The sequence below is a fragment of the Saccopteryx bilineata genome, chromosome 3 (assembly GCF_036850765.1).
Source record: "Saccopteryx bilineata isolate mSacBil1 chromosome 3, mSacBil1_pri_phased_curated, whole genome shotgun sequence".
NCBI lineage: Eukaryota > Metazoa > Chordata > Mammalia > Chiroptera > Emballonuridae > Saccopteryx > Saccopteryx bilineata.
The window spans coordinates 129,437,140-129,456,746 of NC_089492.1; the positions used below are offsets into that span (position 1 = coordinate 129,437,140).

Here is a 19,607-nt window from a genome sequence, read left to right on the forward strand (position 1 = left end):
GGTGCTTTGGAGCAGATACGAGATTGCCTCAAACATTGTGCTAAAGAGCTGTAACTTTATTCTGTTTCTGAAGAGTACTACAGGGTACACCATGTAAACAGGACCTGATAGAAGCTATGCTGTAGGAAGAGTGAGGGACAGCAGAGGTGAGGCAGGGAGGCTGCCTGGAAGCCAGCACAGCCCAGGATGGGTGCCATAGCTGGGCTGACCCAAGCAAATCCTTATGTCTTAGCAGTTATTTCTCCTCATAAGTTAATAACCTGGCATTCTGGTTTATAAAAAGGCAGCAGCAGCTATAATAACAGTCCAGAGCAGAGGTTAATAAAAAAAAAACAAAAAACCTAAACTAGGACAGGAGCAATGGGGAGGGTGGGAGGGGCCAGCCCCCCCCCCCCCCCCGCAGTGCCACTCTGGCAGACATTTCACCCTGCACACCCATGACTTACTGACAGCAGGGACTGTCACCCGCCTTTATCCCCCACAACCAAGGGAGTGATATGTGGAACACCTTCTAACACCTGTGGGATAAATGAGATGAAATCCATAGGGCTCAGCTATTCCCAAAAATAAGTTGAAGAAAGATTATTTTAAGGGTATAGTGGAAAAACCCCAGTGGATTGGAAGACCTGGGAGACCTGGGTCCTAGTCCTGAATGAATCTGACTTACTAAGTGGCTTTAATTCAGCCATTTCACCCCTGTAAAAGGGGTGATAAAATAAGCCAGTTAGAGGCAGGGACAAGTATAAGCTAAAACTATTATTACTCAGAATTTGGAGAGATGCTGGAAAACCTTTCCACAGTCTCTCCCATCCAGATACCTTCCCTCCTCTCCAAATCCTACCATGAGCCATGGTCCTTAGGCACTATCATACAGGAGGTGTGCAGGTGGCAGGCCACACCCACAACCTAACCCACCCTTTGATTTGGTATCAACAGTAGAACTGCCAGCTTGACACAATCATAGGGTAGGATATTGCCTCCTATCAGGCCAGAAGATGGTTCTTATCGCCTACTCTGGCACCCTGCCTGGCACCGACAGCCCCCAGGGACAGTCCCTGCAGCCCAGAACCATCACTTTATTAGTTGCCCGTCTTTGTGGGCATGGCTTACTCAGCTCCCTGTGGATCCAGCCAGGTCTGCCTCCCTCCCTCCTGGGCACAAACATCTTGGCTAAAGCTCCTCTCTTCATCCCTCCTACTGCTGGAGGTTCCAAAGGTCTGTCACCATCAGCTGCCTCAAACTTGGCCAAGACCGACTGCACTCACCCAGAAAAGAAAAAAAAAAAGCTATAAAAATGCCTGGAGACCAGTCTAACCACCGCAGACAGCAACAGAAAGTATGTATGACCAAAAGCACGAGGTAGGGAAAAAAGCACTGGGCTTAGAGGTCAGAAATCCGGCTGCCACTAATGCATCTTGTGACCTTGAACAGGTCATTCTACCTCCTGAGACCCCAGTCTTTGTATCTGTAAAAATGGGAGTCACCCTGCCTGCCTTCAGGGAAGAACAGAATGAGGTGATGCTGGGAAAGCGCTCTGAAAAGTAGGGCAAACACACATAAAGATTTGAACTTATTGTCTATTAAGGGCCTTTTAGAGGCTGCCATCAGCTCGATAGGAGGGAGGTGGCCCAGGACCAACCAGCGAAGACCCTGTCCCTGAGGAAGGAAAGAACTAGCAAGATGCCCTCTCCAGGGGGTCTTTGGTAGACAGGAAAATATGGAGGAAGTTCTACTTCACCACCACCCCAACCCCAGTTTGCTCCTAACTCCACATTCACCCCAAACAAGAGTCTTGTGTCATGGAGGTCAAATCCAAGTACTGCCCGTGCCCTCTGCCAAGGTCTCAACCAGGTTCACTACAGGCAGAGACAAACAATAAACATCCCTTTGTGAGGAAGTCAGCCTGATCACTGGTTGAGACCTGTGTGTGGAGAGTGTTGCATTTGTACAAATAAAAAGGAGGAGGAGAAGAAAATGCATAATGCCTTGACTTTTAAACGTGCACGGAGTCACTGGTAATGTTGGTTGCCTCTGAAGAAAGGAGGGAACCTTGGGTGACTCAAGGTTCGAACGAGGGAGATTTTCATTTTATATCCTCTGTACCTTCACAATTTGAACCAGGTGAACTACTCAAAAATAAATAAGAAATAAAGGCTGCGGTTCAAAACCCTGGGCTTGCCTGGTCAAGGCAAGGAGTTGGTGCTTCCAGCTCCTCCCCCCTTCTCTCTCTCTGTCTCTCTCTCTCCTCTCTCTCCCTCTCTCTCTTCTCTCTAAAAATGAATAAAATTTTTTAAAAAGTCCACATAAGAAATAAAGGCTGCTTTGCTGGGAAAAGCACATAAGAAACTAAGCGTGACTCCCTTGTACTCCCTACTACACTTACCTCGCCTTCCAGAAGGGCAGTCTCCCTCCTAAAAATCTGCCCAGCCCCCTGCATGCCTCTCTGGTCATTGAAAGTACCCCCTTCCCCAGGAAGCCCACACTGATTACTCCAACCCTGACTAAGTTTGCCCTTCGTCTGACCATTTCCTTCTCTCGTACGTTTTATATGTTGCTTTGTAGGTTAATTATCCTTCCTGTGTAGGTCTAATTTCAAACATGTTTTCACCCTTTTAAGGAAAGGACAATACATTTTCTCTCTTGTTTTCTCCAAAGCCCTGAACTAGTCACAGGGGTTGCCCAGTCATTGCTTCCTAGATGTGAAAGAAAGAAAAACAAACCCCACAAATGACTGCATCTGCGTGGCCATAGGGGAGGAACTGGCTGGCTCAGGAGTGTCCTGTCACAGTAAAAAAAAGCATGTGGTGTCTTGGAAAAACTCAGAAAGCCTTGTATCTGTGGATGCTCTTCTGCATAAGCCAGTGGCAGCCAATCTCCCTGAGGCAGGGGGATGGTACCGGGGCCAATGCCGAGTTTCCGAGGCCTCCCCCAACTCCTGAGAGATACCCCTGTGGCAGTGATACCTTCCTTCCCAAAGTGCCAGGCAAGACCTCCATCCCAACACAGACAACAGACAAGGAGCCACAGACCGAATGTGCTTATCTCAGTCATCCAAGGCCTCCCACTGGAGAAGCAGACTATGCTTAGAGCATCCAAGACTGACCCTGAGGTATGCCTTGGGGAGGAAAGAGGAACCCTCGGAGGACAGGTGCTCAGCACCTGGTCCCATGCTGAGTTAAATCATGGGAGACACGGAAGAAAACTGAGAAGGCCAGTACCATATGGTGGTGAAGAACACAGAATGTCAAACCAGGCACCTGGGTCCAGCTTCTGGCTCTAGCATGTACCATGTACCTTGAGAAGTCACTCTGCCTCTCTGTGTTTCCCCATCTGCTAAACACAGTAACTACCTATATACCTCTAGAGGTTGCTGTGAGCTAAATTAAGTCCTTAAAACAGTGGCAGCACCCAGGAAGGGTTTATGGCCAACAAGGCAAAAATAATCCTCCAAAACAAAGTGCCACATGCTGTCAGCGTGGGAACTTGGGAAAGGTGGAGTGGCAGATGGGCTCCCTGATGTCTGGCCTGACAGGTCTTTGGTGTACAACCCCTCTTCAAGAAGGCCTTCCCTGATCACAGTTGGCCCCAATAGCTCTGTCTGCTCTGAACTTCTCCAGTGTTCCCTGGCTAGGTGCCCAAATACAGCACATGGCTGTGGCCCTTCCTCCAAATGTTGGGGTCCATCTTCCTAACAAGATCATGCCCTCCAGGCACAGAGGCTGGGGTGTCCATATCCCCCTGTGGCCTGTCTCAGCCTCTGCTGAGGTGCTCGAGAAAGAACTGCCTACCAGGTCAACAGATAAGCCTCCGCCCCCTCCCCCACCCCAGCTGGAATGTCCCCCTCTAAAACCCCACAAGCACTTCCACAAAAAGTGCCTTGGGATGCACACAGGGCTCCAAATACCATCTCTTCTGGTGCCAGGGCCTAACAGAAGCCACACACTGAGCCCCACCCTCCCTAATTGCTGAGTAGCTGAGAGCATGTCCCTCTCCCTCCCCAGCCTCAATTTCCATATGTCTAAACACAGTTCTAGCTCTGACGTTAGAATCCAGGATTACTTGCAGGCTGTGCTTCCCTTCCCCACCCCCAGGTCAGCTGAAGGTTGAGGTGGCCAGAGACAAAGCCCCTCCCTGCGCAGCTCCTCTGAGACGCTGCTCCCAGGAGCTAAACTTGCAGGGTCCCTGCTTGCTTACTGCTTACTCCTGTGAGGCCTGGGCCAGCTGCCCACTCGTGGCCTCAGCGTGAGCTGCCGAGCCCAGTTCCCGTCTGATGGCTGCCATTCCTGAGGGAAGAAAGAACCTAAGGGGTAGACAGCTAAGTAAGAAGCCAAGTGACCAGATTCTCCCCTGACAGGGCTGCCAGGCCACATTGTGGACATACTTTTATTACTTGGCCATGGGGAGGGACAAACCTTCTTCATGACCACATTGTTTTGCAAAGGGCTGAAATAAAGAGTACTGAGTCCCAGAAAACACACAGCGCTCCCTCATTGTGTTAATTATCAGTCCCTGAGCAGGGCGGGAAGGCAGGGGAAACAGCTGGACAAAGTGAGAGCGTCACAGAGCCAGGTGGCGGCAGTAACAAATGAGGCAGGCAGCGCCCATCAGAGCAAAGGGACAGCCCTCAAGGTCACCTGGACAGAGGCTCTGCTGAATTGTGCCTGTCTCTGGCTGCCCACAGGAAGGGGAGAACAGGGCAGAGATGAGGCTACCGCCCAGTGCCAGATGCAGAGGGAACGGGAAGTGGCTGTGCCAGCCAGGAGGAGCCGCCCAGTCTGACAGGGAACTCACTTCCTACCCCTCCCCACTCACCCCAACACTGCTGCTCAAGCAATCCCAAATAAAAACTGTCCCATAACTATGGAGCCTCCTGTGTCCTAATGACTGGCTTCTATGGACAGCCACACCCTCCCCCCCCCCCCCCCCCCCCCCGGCAGCCAAAGCAGACTTTCCAGGCAGTCCCACCCACCTCATCTGCAGATGTGGGGCTAGAACAGGAGCCCAAGAGGCCAAGGACCTTGTGGCCTCAGCTGCTACCTGAGGAGCAGTCACCTCTGGAGAGAAGGCTGTGGGGCTGTGTGCCATCTACCCACAACAGTTCTGTGCCAGGCATGTGGCTAGAACTTAGTACAGGCTAAGGAATAGGTGGTCACCCTTGAAGACCACCCCAGCGTTAGGCCAACAGGTTGCATTTCCCTAAGGTGCCTCTCCCAGTGCTCCCAAACCCACCCTCCTCAAGAGGTCTCAGGCTAGAAGGTCCTGGTCTCAACCCTAAGTGCTGCTAGTGCCACAGGTCTCTCGGAGGTTCCCCATCACCAAGTCTCTGTTGGACCTGGGCTGGCAGGGCCTCTCAGGGAGCCACAGTTAGCAGCCTGTCCGTGGTCACAACAGTTTTGGGATGAAAAAAGAAAAACTAGTCCCAGACCAAACTGAGCCCACAGCCTTGGCTTTCCCAAGGGGCCGGGCTCTAACCACTGACCCCACAAGCTTGGGCCAGGGGTTCTTTAAGACAGGACCATTTTATTCCACACAGAACACCCACTGGAGTGTACTAGGAGCAGTGCTGAAGGTAAAAGCCAGAAAGGACAGACTGGAGAAGCATCTCAAGATTTTCAGACCCATGATGATCCACATATGGTTTTACTGAAGGGAAAACTTTATAACCAATTTCCTTGTGTATTACGTTAAATTTTGTTTTGAGAGTTTCTGCTTCAATTATTTGGAAAGTCTCCAGTGAAAGCCCTCAGCTCAGAGTACCCCACCAACAAACGACCTTTAGAGGCTGTTGCAGCATCTAAGACCCCAGCCACTACCATCAACATAATCACACAAAGAAGCACCCTAAGAGTACCCCAACACTAATATTTTTTTAAAGCCTGCTATGGTTCTGGAACTATATTAAGGCTTTTGTAGATGCTATCTTATTTTATCTGTACAATTCTATGATTATTATCATGACCTTTGTAAAAATGAGGAAATGGGTTAAGTAACTTGCCTGCTAATAAGTCAGAACTGAGAGAGAAAGCCCAGTCTCCAGGCTCTTAAACCCTGTGCTGTCCTGTCTTTCTGGAAAGGCAGAGGCCACTGCAGGCAAGCTGCTGGGGACGAGCTGCACGCTGATCCAAGCCTGGCTTCAACTGCAGGTCCTCAAGCCCTAGTTCTCAAAGCTCCAGCAGTAAAGAGAGCAGTGGAAGGCTGTGAAGAGCCAGCCCATCTCATCAGGAGCTCTCAGACTCCTGCTTATACCCTGCCACCCACAGTCCTGGGCTTTCCCAGGCTCTAAGTTCTCTACTGTCTCCTCCATCACATGAGAGGCTCTTCTAGGGCAGGGGATGTCTCCCAGATCACAGCTACCAGACACTGTTATAAAAACTCCTTCCACCATCACTGCTGTTCACTGACCATCAACCAGGTCCAGGAACTCCACCAGATACTTTAATTACATTCTCATTTCATTCCTTACATCAGCCCTGTGAAGGTATAAATTAACTCCATTTTATAGATGAGAAAGCAGAGGCACTGAGAGTTTACCTGAGTTGCCAGAAGCTGGCATGTTTGAGACTGGAATCTGAGCTCTGCTATTCCACTAGCCCCTCCTCTTCACCATGAGGCTGCCCTTCCCCAGGCAGGTATCTGTCTTGGTGACAAGGGGGTATCATCCGCCTTCCTTGAGAATACCACATCTGGTTCCTGGAGTTAAAATGTGAGCCTGTTCTTTTTCACCATTATCCAAAACTGAGGAGGGTACACCCTGGTCCTCTCCATCTCGCCCTCTCACCTCTGGGCAGTGTGTAGACTCACTGTCTTAGCAGCCCACACCAAAGTGTTCCAGGAAAGGCCATCAGGAGTGGCCATTAGAGCCAGAGGTGGGAGGAGGGGGCCAGAGGGCAATAGTCCTCACCCTCTGTTGGCGGGCAAGCTGTGAGGTCCAGTGTACTACAAGATCAGGCCAATTTCACAGACATTTCCTCTGCCCACCACAAGTGCCCTTCTCTTCCCTGCCCCTTCCAGGTTCTATAAATAATCCAGGTCAACGCATCCATCAGAGGAAAGGCAGCAAGTTGGGTGCGGAAAGATCCTTGTGGAAAGATGATTTCTATTAAGTCAATTCAGCCATTCATATCAAGGGGTGGCAAGGCAAATTCTCCAAAAGAACTTCCTGTCTTTGACTAAAAACAGACCCACCTGGACCTACAGGCATAAACAGCACAGCTGAGGAAGAAAATAAGGCAGGAACTTAAAAAAATATCAAAGGACCCTCCCGAAGTCACTGGCCTCACAGTAGCCCCTCCCTACAAGCCTAGAGACCTTTTTGTTTGTCCCGCAGAAGTGTCTTCTACCAGTCTGGTCAGACTGGCTGAGTGGTGGAGGTTGAAGGGCTAAGAAACAGGTGGAATGAATTTGGGGAGAGGAGCCTCTTCAGAAAAAGGAAGGACTAAGAGATATAGAGGAGAACTTTCTACCCTACACCCACCCCCTTAGCCAGGAAGGAGGGAGAGAACAGAAAAGGGGAGGAAAAAAACAAAACGTAGGCCAAGCTATACCACATGACCCCACACCCAGCAACCAAACAGCAAGTCATGAGGGAAGGATGGGAGGCCAGGGGAGGGGACACGGAGCCAGGTCACAGCCCTGCAGGAGACTGGCCCTGGGCTTCCCACTCCAGGCCACAAAGAGCCATGATGGCTTTTCCCTACCTACATTTTTTTAAATGTTCAAGGTCAGAGCCTTTTCTATCCAACTCCTGCTTTCATTTGTGTTTTGTTTTTTTGTTTTTTTTCTTTTCTTTTTTTTTTTTTTCTGAAGCCGGAAACGGGGAGAGACAGTCAGACAGACTCCCGCATGCGCCCGACCGGGATCCACCCGGCACGCCCACCAGGGGCCACGCTCTGCCCACCAGGGGGCGATGCTCTGCCCCTCCGGGGGGTCGCTCTGCCACGACCAGAGCCACTCTAGCGCCTGGGGTAGAGGCCAAGGAGCCATCCCCAGCGCCCGGGCCATCTTTGCTCCAATGGAGCCTTGGCAGCGGGAGGGGAAGAGAGAGACAGAGAGGAAGGAGGGGGGGGGCGGGGTGGAGAAGCAAATGGGCGCTTCTCCTATATGCCCTGGCCAGGAATCGAACCCGGGTCCCCCGCACACCAGGCCGACGCTCTACAGCTGAGCCAACCGGCCAGGGCCTCCTGCTTTCATTTGGATCTGCACCAGGCTCATCATTCTTCTCCAGTAAACTTCCTAGGTTTACTAAGTTGGATGCCATTCCAATTGGGCAAACCTTTCTGATATCTGTACCCCCTATGGCACACCCTGCCCTCATCCAGGACCCATGAAGCCCAGGGGAGGTGTCACCCCAGTGGATCACTTGATCCACAGCACGTTGTCAGGCCTGGAAACTGGCCTCTAGGTCCTGCCTAAGCCCAAAACAGGAAATGAAGCTCCGCATCTGAAGCCTTGATCTTCACACAGGGAAGGTTAAACACTGCCAAAATAAATGAGCACAAAAAACCCACTGGCCCTTCTAGGTGGAAGTGACTGGGCAATTATCTCCTGCTGTGCATTAACCACACTGCTGTTTCCACCTCAGGCAGGGCAGGCAGGAGACTGTAGACTAATTCAAGTGTTTTTCCTTCCTTTACTTAGAGGTACTCTTGTTCTCAGATCAGGGACACAGAGGGACATGGTACCTACCTGTCTCTAGGCAGCAGAGGACATCCCAGTTCCAGACAAGAAGCAGATGCCTTCTCAGTCTCTAGGTCTGGTGGGGCACCTCATTGTCCCTGAAGGACAACACTGCACCTTCCTTCCCCCACAGGGTGAGGCAGCGCCTCTCCACTCGCCTGAGGGCCTGGCTTGGGTCAGACGCCTGCAGTTCACCTCCTCTTTTAGGAAAAGGAGTCAGGCCCTGAGGCCCTAAGAATGCCCCTCAAGATTTTCCTTCTTAAGTTCCCCACACTCCAAGAACCTCTAGACCCCACTCCCAATTTTACTTGACAATTTACGCCTAACGCTAGGCCACCATACACCTCCCGGGGGCCTCCTAAGGCCCAGGAGCGCCAAGCACAGCACAGCGCATGTTTGGGAATGCGAAGGGAACCCCGAAATACTTAGAACCAACTTGTCGGTTTACGCCCTTGAGCGCGAGGCAAAGGGCGCACCACCCAGGCCGAGGTCCGGGGTCCTGCTCTCCCACCCGCCCCGCCCCGAGGGCCTTTAACCGTTCGCGCACCCCGCGCCCCTTACTCACTGTGTATGCTGAGCTCGGCCTGCGCCGAAGACCTCGTCCAGCGCCACCGTGGCCTGGCCCAGGAACTTGTCGACGCCGATGAGCGAGCGGTGCATGGTGGTGAGCACCAGCTCGCAGGCGGCGGCGGAGCCCGCGGCCCAGGGCGCCGGGCCCGCATCGGCCTCCTGCGCCCGCAGCAGGCCGTCCAGGGCGCCGGGGGGCAGCTCGAAGGAGCACTCCTCGCGCCACTCCGGGCAGCCCGGGGTCTTCTCCACCACCGACGTGCTATACTTCTCGCGGCCCACCTGGATCACCGTGTACGCGTCACTGGTGCTGCCCGCGCCCGAGCTCTTGCCCCGCAGCCCGCGGGCCCGCAGCACGGTCACCTGGACGTGCGTGGGTAGCCAGCGGGAGGGCCCCACCGCCTGCTCCGAGCCCTGCACCAGGGCCATGGCAGGAGGAGCGGCGGCGGGCGAGGGCTGGCCCAACCTGGTGCAAGCACTGGGTCTAGGGATCAACTGGGCACAGCGGAGGAGAGCTGTCAAGAGCCGGCTCGGAGAACCGCCGCCACTACCGCTGCCTACAGCACACCCGGCCGCTACAGCGGAAGGCGAGGCTGGGTCGAGCCGGCCGCCGCCTCCTGCCGCCCTACCTCCCGGGCCGCCTGCCGCGCCGCGACGTCAGCGTCCCGCCCTTCGCCCCGCCCCGCGGCCCGTGACCCAACCCCGCGTGGCGGTGCGGCAGTGCTGCGGAGGCACTGGGCCCCGCGCCCTCCCTTGGGCCGCCGCAGACCCGCCCGCAGCTGAAGGGAGAGGCGAGGCGCGCGGCCTCTGCAAAGGGGTGGGCGGGGCTCCCACATTGGCCCCGCCTCAGGCTAGAGGCACCCGAGAAACCCCGCCTGCCTAAAGGCCGGCGCGACCCCTTTGGCAGTTCTAAAATGCCCGCTTTGAGTCTCCCGGCCAATGCCACAGCTACCTGCGAGATGTCTCTGCTCTCGCCCTACAACTGCCCCGGCCCGCCCCTCTGGGGATGGTCATCTCCCTTGTCGCAGACATCTGGGGGTGAGGCGAGAGCCGGCTGTCCCCCTCATCTCGAGCGGCGTTTCCCCATCAGCCTGCCCTTGCCCGGGAAGATGCCCGGGTGAAACCAGAAGCTATTCCCGCCTCGTCAATGACGGCCCCGCATCAGCGATCGGGAAGCGGGTGAGCTGCCGCTGCCTCCAACCTCCAGTGCGGGAGGGGACCACAGTAGCGGCGGAACCGCGGTGCAGAAGGCCAGAGAGCTGGGCTCACCCTCAGCAGCCACTGCGGCTGAGAGCAGAGTGATGAATAAATGAGTAACCACATCAATATTTAAGTGTTCATTCAGAGCGCTAGAGTTCATGCGTCACAAGTTGGGGAAAATTATAGGCTCTGGTGGGGGTTTTAAACTATTACTTCCTCCCATTAAATGCCTACCATGTACAAAGCCCTAGATATTACTTGCATGCTTGGCTTATTATTAATAATGATAATAATGGTTAATAATTATAGATGCTGAATTTCGGCCAGTACTGGTTTGTGCACTTTATATTCATTACTTCATTTTATCCTGAGAATAAGTAACCTTGTGGGCGAGTATGGTTTTTATTCCTATTTTCCAGAAGATAACATTGCAATTTAGAGAGATTACCCTGCCCAAGATCCTTACCTGGCAGAGGTAGGATGTGAATTGACACAGATGACTTCAAAGTCTGTGCTTTTTATTTCTTTCAGAGCCTGTACTTAAAAAAAAAAAAAAAAAAAATGCGACACACATGCTCAGCTTTTAAAAAATCAAATAGGGAAGATGAACTCATGATGAAAAGTAAAAACTCCCTCTTCACCCCAGGAATCAGGAATAACTACTTAAAGCCATTTGTGTTTGCAGGCCTGGTGGTTACCTCCATATCTCTATAGAAAATGCTTATGTGGCAATATTTGGATTTATCAGGACTAGCCATTATCTATTGTCTTCCTGCTATAATAAAGATTTAGCTCACTCACACCCACTTCTGTCCCTCAATCTTGTATAGTAATGCTATTATTTTTAGTTCCTCTACTGGATACCTTTTTACTCAATACCTTTATTTCTTCCTGGGGACTCCACAGTACTCCTTGACTTCCTGTGCTGTGAGAACAGGAGGTCAAAGATCCCCACTCTCCAGGCCATGTTGTCCACCAGGAATATGGATGTAGAAAAAACCCATGGGGCACACCTGCCACAGGCCCAATCCTGCCAATCTCCCACATTAACTCTATGATCAGATGACTGGGATGGAGGAGTCCTTGGCAGAAGCCCCATATAGTCCAGCATCCCTGTGCACAGCAAGTAGCTTTAGAGACAGCCAGATCTGCCTATGGATCTTGGCTCTCTGCCACTTTGCAGAAATGAGACCTGAAGTTTAAGCCAGCTCCCTACCCTCTCTCAGTCGCATTTCCTCATCTAGAAAATGGGGATAATGATTCCTACTTCAAACGGTTGCTGAGAAGATTACATGAGAAAATGTTGTCAAAGATTGTATTGCAGTGGAGAACCATTGCAAATAATCTCCAGGTATCTGCACATCGTATACAGCCTTTTTTTTTTAATTTAAAAGTAATTTGGAAAATACAAAAAAAGAATATAAAGAAGAAAATAAAAATAGAGCATTACTTCACCATCCAGAAATAAATACGGCTAACAATTTGTTATGTTTCTTTCCAGTCTTTTCTCTACACTATATGTTGTTATATATATATTATGATTATGAGACAACTATAATGTAATGGCTTTGGCATCGTGGTTCTACCATTTATATATATTATCTCATTTATTCCCAGAAACAACCATTTAAGTCAGGTGTTATTGCTACCCTCATTTTTCCTGATGAAGAAACTGAAGTAGAGAGAGGTTGGGTAATTTTCCCCACGTCTCCAACTGGAAAATTGTAGAGACTAGACTTGAATTTGGGTCTGAGTGACTCTACTGCCTGTGGCAATCTGCCCCCCATACTAGGTTGTTGGTCATCTAAGCACCACATCCATTTATAGTTGATAAACCAGGAAGTATTGTCATACCCATTTTACAGATGAAGAAATTGAGATATAAAAAAGGGCAACAGTCTTACCTGAGGTCAGAGTCAGGATGAAGCCCCCCACACACACTTTAAGAATAGAGTCCCAGAGGCTTTGTAAATGAAGATATCTTTACCAAACTACAACTAACATATATTTGTCACTCTCCTTTAATAGTCTGTTTCATCTCTTTGCTAGCTCTCCAAAACGACTAGACTGCTTTCTCCCACCTATCACCCTCCCGTCCCCCCTTGGAATAGCAAGGCTCTAGGAAAAGGCAAAGAGAATTCAGATGAGCTACTCCCGTTCTCCTTCCTCCTGCCCTGGTCCACCCAGTTTGGCAAACTCAGGCTTCCTGCCAGCCCTGGATTGGGGCTGTGATAGGGCAGTGAAGCCAGACAGGGCTTGGCCTGCCATTCACTTGGCCCCTGGAGGAAAGAGTTAGAGCAGAAACTCCCGAGACACTGACTTGACCACCTAGAGGTGTCTCTAGAAGATGAGACCACTGACACCCCCAACCCCCTGCAGCCTATCAGGAGGGTTAGACAGAGAACCTCCAGCTTCTTCTATCTCCCAGGGCTGAGTGTGGTCATGCTTTCCTGGACTTCTCTAATCCATTAGGATAGTTCTTGCTTTAAAAGAGTGGTCCAGCCCTAGCTGTTTGGCTCAGTGGTAGAGCGTCGGCCTGGCGTGCAGGAGTCCCGGGTTCGATTCCCGGCCAGGACACACAGGAGAAGTGCCCATCTGCTTCTCCACTCTTCCCCCTCTCCTTCCTCTCTGTCTCTCTCTTCCCCTCCCGCAGCCAAGGCTCCATTGGAGCAAAGATGGCCCGGACACTGAGGATGGCTCTGTGGCCTCTGCCTCAGGCGCTAGAATGGCTCTGGTTGCAACAGAGAGACTCCCCAGATGGGCAGAGCATTGCCCCCTGGTGGGCATGCCGGGTGGATCCCGGTTGGGCGCATGCAGGAGTCTGTCTGACTGCCTCCCCGTTTCCAACTTCAGAAAAAAAAAAAAAAAAAAAAACCCCAAATAAATAAAAAAGATCTGTCTGCGAGCCAAATGCAGCCAACAAAAGAGCCACATCTGGCTCGCGAGCCATAGGTTCCCGACCCCTGCTTTATATGTTAAGAATAACAACACCTTGTCTTATATATTTATTGCAAATATGTTTTGACATAAGAAGTTACATAGTCCAATCTCTTAATATCTTCCATTGTTTCAAAGTTAAGTTCTTTCACAAGTCCAATAATATTCACTCATATTTTTTCTAGTTTTTAAGTTGTTTGGCTTTTCTTTGTTCTTTTATTCTCTTTAAACTCTTCTAGAAACTATTTTGGTAAATTGAGGTGAAAATCTAACCCTCTCTCCCAACAGCTATCCAAGTTTCCCAATGCATATTACAAAACCCTATCCCTTTGCAATTGTGGTTTGTTCGTTTGTTTTTTTTTCAGAGACAGAGAGAGAGAGTCAGAGAGAGGGATAGATAGGGACAGATAGGAACGAAGAGAGAGATGAGAAGCATCAATCATTAGTTTTTTGTTGCAATACCTTAGTTGTTCATTGATTACTTTCTCATATGTGCCTTGACCGTGGGCCCTCAGCAGACCGAGTAACTCCTTGCTCGAGCCAGGGACCTTGGGTCCAAGCTGGTGAGCTTTTGCTCAAACCAGATGAGCCCGCGCTCAAGCTGGCGACCTCAGGGTCTCAAACCTGGGTCCTTCCACATCCCAGTCCGACGCTCTATCCACTGTGCCACTGCCTAGTCAGGCGCCATTGTGATTTTTATTATTAAAAGTTCTTATACATACTATAGACAGAATCTAAACTTTGTATTCTATTCCACTGAGATTTACATCATTATGCCAGTGCCATTCTGTTTTAATTATTGTTGTCTTTGAAATGCTTTATTACAATAAAAGAGCAAGTCTTCACTCATTTCTTTTCTTCAGAGATTTTATAGCTACTTTTACCCCTGTATTTATCCACATGAGCTCAAATTCTTTTGGAATTGTGTGATAAATTATTGTGAGAAAACTTAACATTTTATAAATAATAGCCATTAAAAATTATGAGGCCCTGGCCGGTTGGCTCAGCGGTAGAGCGTCGGCCTAGCGTGCGGAGGACCCGGGTTCGATTCCCGGCCAGGGCACACAGGAGAAGCGCCCATTTGCTTCTCCACCCCTCCGCCGCGCTTTCCTCTCTGTCTCTCTCGTCCCCTCCCGCAGCCAAGGCTCCATTGGAGCAAAGATGGCCCGGGCGCTGGGGATGGCTCTGTGGCCTCTGCCTCAGGTGCTAGAGTGGCTCTGGTCGCAACATGGCGACGCCCCAGAGGGGCAGAGCATCGCCCCCTGGTGGGCAGAGCTTCGCCCCTGGTGGGCGTGCCGGGTGGATCCCGGTTGGGCGCATGTGGGAGTCTGTTTGACTGTCTCTCCCTGTTTCCAGCTTCAGAAAAATGAAAAGAAAAAAAAAAAATTATGATATAGCCTGACCAGGCAATGGTGCAGTGGATAGAGTGTCGGACTGGGATGCAGAGGCCCCAGGTTCGAGACCCCGAGGTCTCTGGCTTGAGCGCAGGCTCATCTGGTTTGAGCAAAAGCTCTCCAGCTTGAACCCAAGGTCGCTGGCTCCAGCAAGGGGTTACTCGGTCTGCTGAAGGCCTGTGGTCAAGACGCATATGAGAAGGCAATCAATGAACAATTAAGGTATTGCAATGCGCAATAAAAAAACTAATGATTGATGCTTCTCCTCTCTCCATTCCTGTCTGTCTGTCCCTGTCTATCCCTCTCTCTGACTCACTCTCTGTCTCTGTAATAAAATAAAATTATGATATAATCTCTAAAATTAGGAATAAGACAAGGATGTTCTCTCTTCAGTTCTATTTAAAATTCCACTGGAGGTTCTAGCTAAGGCAATTAGGCAAGAAAAAAAAATAAAAGCCATCTAGATCAGAAAGCAAAGAAGAGTAAAACTATTTCTATTTTCAAGTTACATGATTTTAGAAATGGAAAAATCCTAAAGAATCCACCAGGAAACTACTAAAACTCTTATTCTTTTTTTCTTATGAAAGATACTGCATATTGGATTACCTTAATAGTCCTGTCTCCAAATACAGTCATAATCTGAGGTACTGGGGGTTTAGACTTGAACATATAAGTTAGGAGATAGGGGGACACAATTCAGCCCATAACAATATTGAACTCATCATCTTTTCTACTATGACCGGTCCCCTCTCCTGTATTTCTCCTCTTGGTAAATCTGTCAAAGCCCTAACCAGAAACCTAGAAGGTTCAATGTTGTCCTCTTCAGAGGTAAGACTAGATAGAGGTGCTTGGACGAAACCTAGAGGCTGCACTGAGCATCTGCCTCTTGCCTGCTTCTCAGATGCCAGGTTAGAAGTCCAAAAGGACTCAGAAGGCAACTTGAGAGGCTTCCAATGGCCAAAGGCATAACAAATAGAGCATCAGCAAGGATAAAAAAATCAATTGGTTGAAATACATTAAATATATTTAAATCCACAATTTCATCATTTTTAAATATTAAATTTGTCATCACTAGGAGATGCTAAGGAACCAACACCATTTTGAAAACCTGCACCCCCATTTTCATCGCAGCATTATTCACAGTAGCTAAGACATGGAAACAACCAAGGTCTCCCTGGATAGAAGATTGGATAAAGAAGATGTAGTACATCTACAATGGAATACTACTCAGCCATAAGAAATGATGACATAGTGACATTTACAACAACATGGATGGACCTTGAGAACATTATACTAAGTGAAATAAGTAAATCAGAAAAATCTAAGAACTATATGATTTCATACCTATGTGGGGATATAAAACTGAAACTCATGGACATAGATTAAAATGAAGTGGTTACCAGGGGAAAGAGAATGGGGGAGGGGAGTAAGGGAACACAAATATATGGTGATGAAAAATGATTTGACTTTGGGAAATAGGCACACAACTCAATCAACAGTTCAAATGCTATTGAGATGTTCACCTGAAACCTATGTACTCTTACTGATCACTGTCATCCCATTAAATTTAACTTCTAAATTAAAAAATAAATAAATAAATAAAACGTAAAAACATGACCTAAAAAAAACCCTGCTAAATAAAGAAAAGGAATTCTACCTTTTTTTATATGAACTGTAATATTAGGTAAGAAAATAGTAGATGAGACTGACCAGGCGGTGGCACAGTGGATAGAGCATCGGACTGGTATGCAGAGGACCCAAGCTCGAGACCCCGAGGTCGCCAGCTTGAGCGCGGGCTCATCTGGTTTGAGCAAAGTTCACCAGCTTGGACCCAAGGTCATTGGCTTGAGCAAGGGGTTACTCCAGGGGTCCCCAAACTACGGCCCACGGGCTGCATGCGGCCCCCTGAGGCCATTTATCCAGCTCCGCCACACTTCTGGAAGGGGCACCTCTTTCATTGGTGGTCAGTGAGAGGAGCATAGTTCCCATTGAAATACTGGTCAGTTGGTTGATTTAAATTTACTTGTTCTTTATTTTAAATATTGTATTTGTTCCCGTTTTGTTGTTTTACTTTAAAATAAGATATGTGCAGCGTGCATAGGGATTTGTTCATAGTTTTTTTTGTTTGTTTGTTTGTTTTGTATTTTTCTGAAGCCGGAAACGGGGAGGCAGTCAGATAGACTCCCGCATGCGCCTGACTGGGATCCACCCGGCACGCCCACCAGGGGGCGATGCTCTGCCCATCCAGGGCGTCGCTCTGTAGCAACCAGAGCCACTCTAGCACCTGGGGCAGAGGCCAAGGAGCCATCCCCAGTGCCCGGGCCATCTTTTGCTCCAATGGAGCCTCAGCTGCAGGAGGGGAAGAGAGAGACAGAGAGAAAGGAGAGGGGGAGGGGTGGAGAAGCAGATGGGCGCCTCTCCTGTGTGCCCTGGCCGGGAATCGAACCCAGGACTTCCGCACGCCAGGCCGATGCTCTACCACTGAGCCAACCGGCCAGGGCCTGTTCATAGTTTATTTTTATAGTCCGGCCCTCCAATGGTCTGAGGGACAGTCCGGCCCTCCAACTGGCCCCCATGTAAAAAGTTTGGGGACCCCTAGGTTACTCGGTCTGCTGTAGCCCCACGGTCAAGGCATATATGAGAAAGCAATCAATGAACAACTAAGGTGTCACAACGAAAAACTAATGATTGATGCTTCTCATCTCTCTCCGTTCCTGTCTGACTGTCCCTATCTATCCCTCTCTCTGACTATCTCTCTGTCTCTGTAAAAAAAAAAGTAGATGAGAAAAGGAATCTATAGAAATGTTCCAGTAAATAAATGAGGGAGGAGTAATTGACTTGGAATATCACTATTTCACAGGCCCTAATGAATGAATGGACCTAAGCAGTGATTGTCAATGTCTGCTGACATCACACCAAAAAGATATAACTAGGAATTATGTGTCTCCTAAAGGAAGAATACACCACCACCTATGAATTAGTCTTGCCCCTTTAAAAGAAAAAAAAAGAATCAAACCAGAATCTGATCAAATCTGTAGATCCAACTATAAGTTTTTAGGAACAATATGGGACAGAAAAAAATGTTAAACAACAACTCAGGGATGTAACCAGCAAAATACACACTACAGGACAAACAATCCAATTTTTTTTCAAAATAAAAATTGCAAGGAATAAAGAACTAGAAGAGGAACTTGGAAACTTGAAAGGCGCATTTAAAAGAACTAGTAAACACACCAATAGCAATGAGTACATCCAGCACCCAGATCATGGCACATACAAGACACCACAACTATAAGTTGATGCTTCTTTCTTCTCCCCTTCATTTGTCTCTCCCTCCTCTCTAAAAAATTAATAAATAAAACCTTTATAAAATAAAAAAATGAAAGAAACATATCAAAAAGAAAATGATGGAAAACAACAGGAAGTATTTTTTTTTCTTTGTATTTTTCCGAAGCCAGAAATGGGGAGGCAGACAGACTCCCGCATGTGCCCAACCGGGATCCACCCGGCACGCCCACCAGGGGGCAATGCTCTGCCCATCCGGGGCGTCGCTCTGTTGCGACCAGAGCCACTCTAGCGCCTGAGGCAGAGGCCATGGAGCCATCCTCAGTGCCCGGGCCAACTTTGCTCCAGTGGAGCCTTGGCTGTGGGAGGGGAAGAGAGAGACAGAGAGGAAGGAGAGGGGGAGGGGTGGAAAAGCAGATGGGCGCCTCTCCTGTGTGCCCTGGCCGGGAATCGAACCTGGGACTCCTGCAGGCCAGGCATACGTTCTACCACTGAGCCAACCGGCCAGGGCCAGGAAGTATTTTTTTTTTTTTAAATCTGAGCCTGACTGGGCGGTGGTGCAGTGGATAGAGCGTCGGACTGGGATGCGGAGGACCCTGGTTTGAAACCCCGAAGTTGCCAGCTTGAGCGCAGGCTCACCAGCTTGAGCATGGGGTCACTGGCTTGAGTGTGGGGTCGTTGGCTTAAGCATGGCATCAAAGACATGATGCCATAGTTGCTGGCTTGAGCCCAAGGTCGCTAGCTTGAGCAAGGGGTCACTTTGTCTGCTGTAGCCCCCCAGTCAAGGCACATATGAGAAAGCAATCAATGAATGAGCAATCAACGAACAACTAAGATGCCACAACAAAGAATTGATGCCTCTCATCTCTCTCTACCTTTTGTGACATCTTAGGACAAGCGGTGCAGGCCACCAGCCATAAAAAACTGAGTACATCTAGTACATGGCTAGGAGGAAAAAGATAAACAACCGTTAGAAATGTAGCAATATTTTCCACTGAACTCTATGTACCCAGATCAAGGAAGCCCCTACCCTAGAGACTTAGCCAAGAATGAGGTCAGCTAACCGCACCCCTCCCGCCCTTGTAAACGCTGCTTGCTTGCTCAGCCTAGATAGCCACCCTATAAATAGGAGCCATTTTAGAAGCTCGGGGCTGCAGTGTTCCCTTGCGTGGGTTGCCTGCAGTCCCTACACAGGTTTGCAATAAAACTTATAAAATTCACTTTGGGTTTGCTGTGGGATGTAACACCTTTCTGTCTGTCTGTCCGTCTCTATCTGTCCTTCTCTCTGTCTCTGATTCTCTCTCTCTCTGTCAAAAAAAAAATGTTTATTTCTGCACGATTTAAAACAGCAAAGCACTTGGGTTGGAACCTAAATATCCTCGAACAGAGATAAAGGAGTCACAGTATATCAGTTGGGGAAAGGCCAGGAGCACAGCAGTTGGCTGCAAAAGGGGAATGGAAGCTGAGGCTTCCCTGTGTCAGAGCTACTCCCCACCCGGAAGAACTTTCCTCCACACACTGCAGCTTGAGGGCCCTGGGGCACTCTGA

The 19,607-nt window shown here is 49.4% G+C and overlaps 1 protein-coding gene across 3 annotated transcripts in view; it reads right to left on the bottom strand.

The window, feature by feature from the left end:
• Positions 1-10,556, bottom strand: part of RAB11FIP5 (RAB11 family interacting protein 5) — a 40,216-nt gene extending 29,660 nt beyond the window's left edge. For all 3 annotated transcript variants that reach the window (XM_066267378.1, XM_066267380.1, XM_066267381.1), the window contains exon 1: positions 9,242-10,556. In XM_066267378.1, the coding sequence (XP_066123475.1) occupies positions 9,242-9,672 (431 nt within the window). In that variant the 5' untranslated portion in view covers positions 9,673-10,556. The remainder of the gene's footprint in view (positions 1-9,241) is intronic.
• Positions 10,557-19,607: the final 9,051 nt, after the last annotated feature.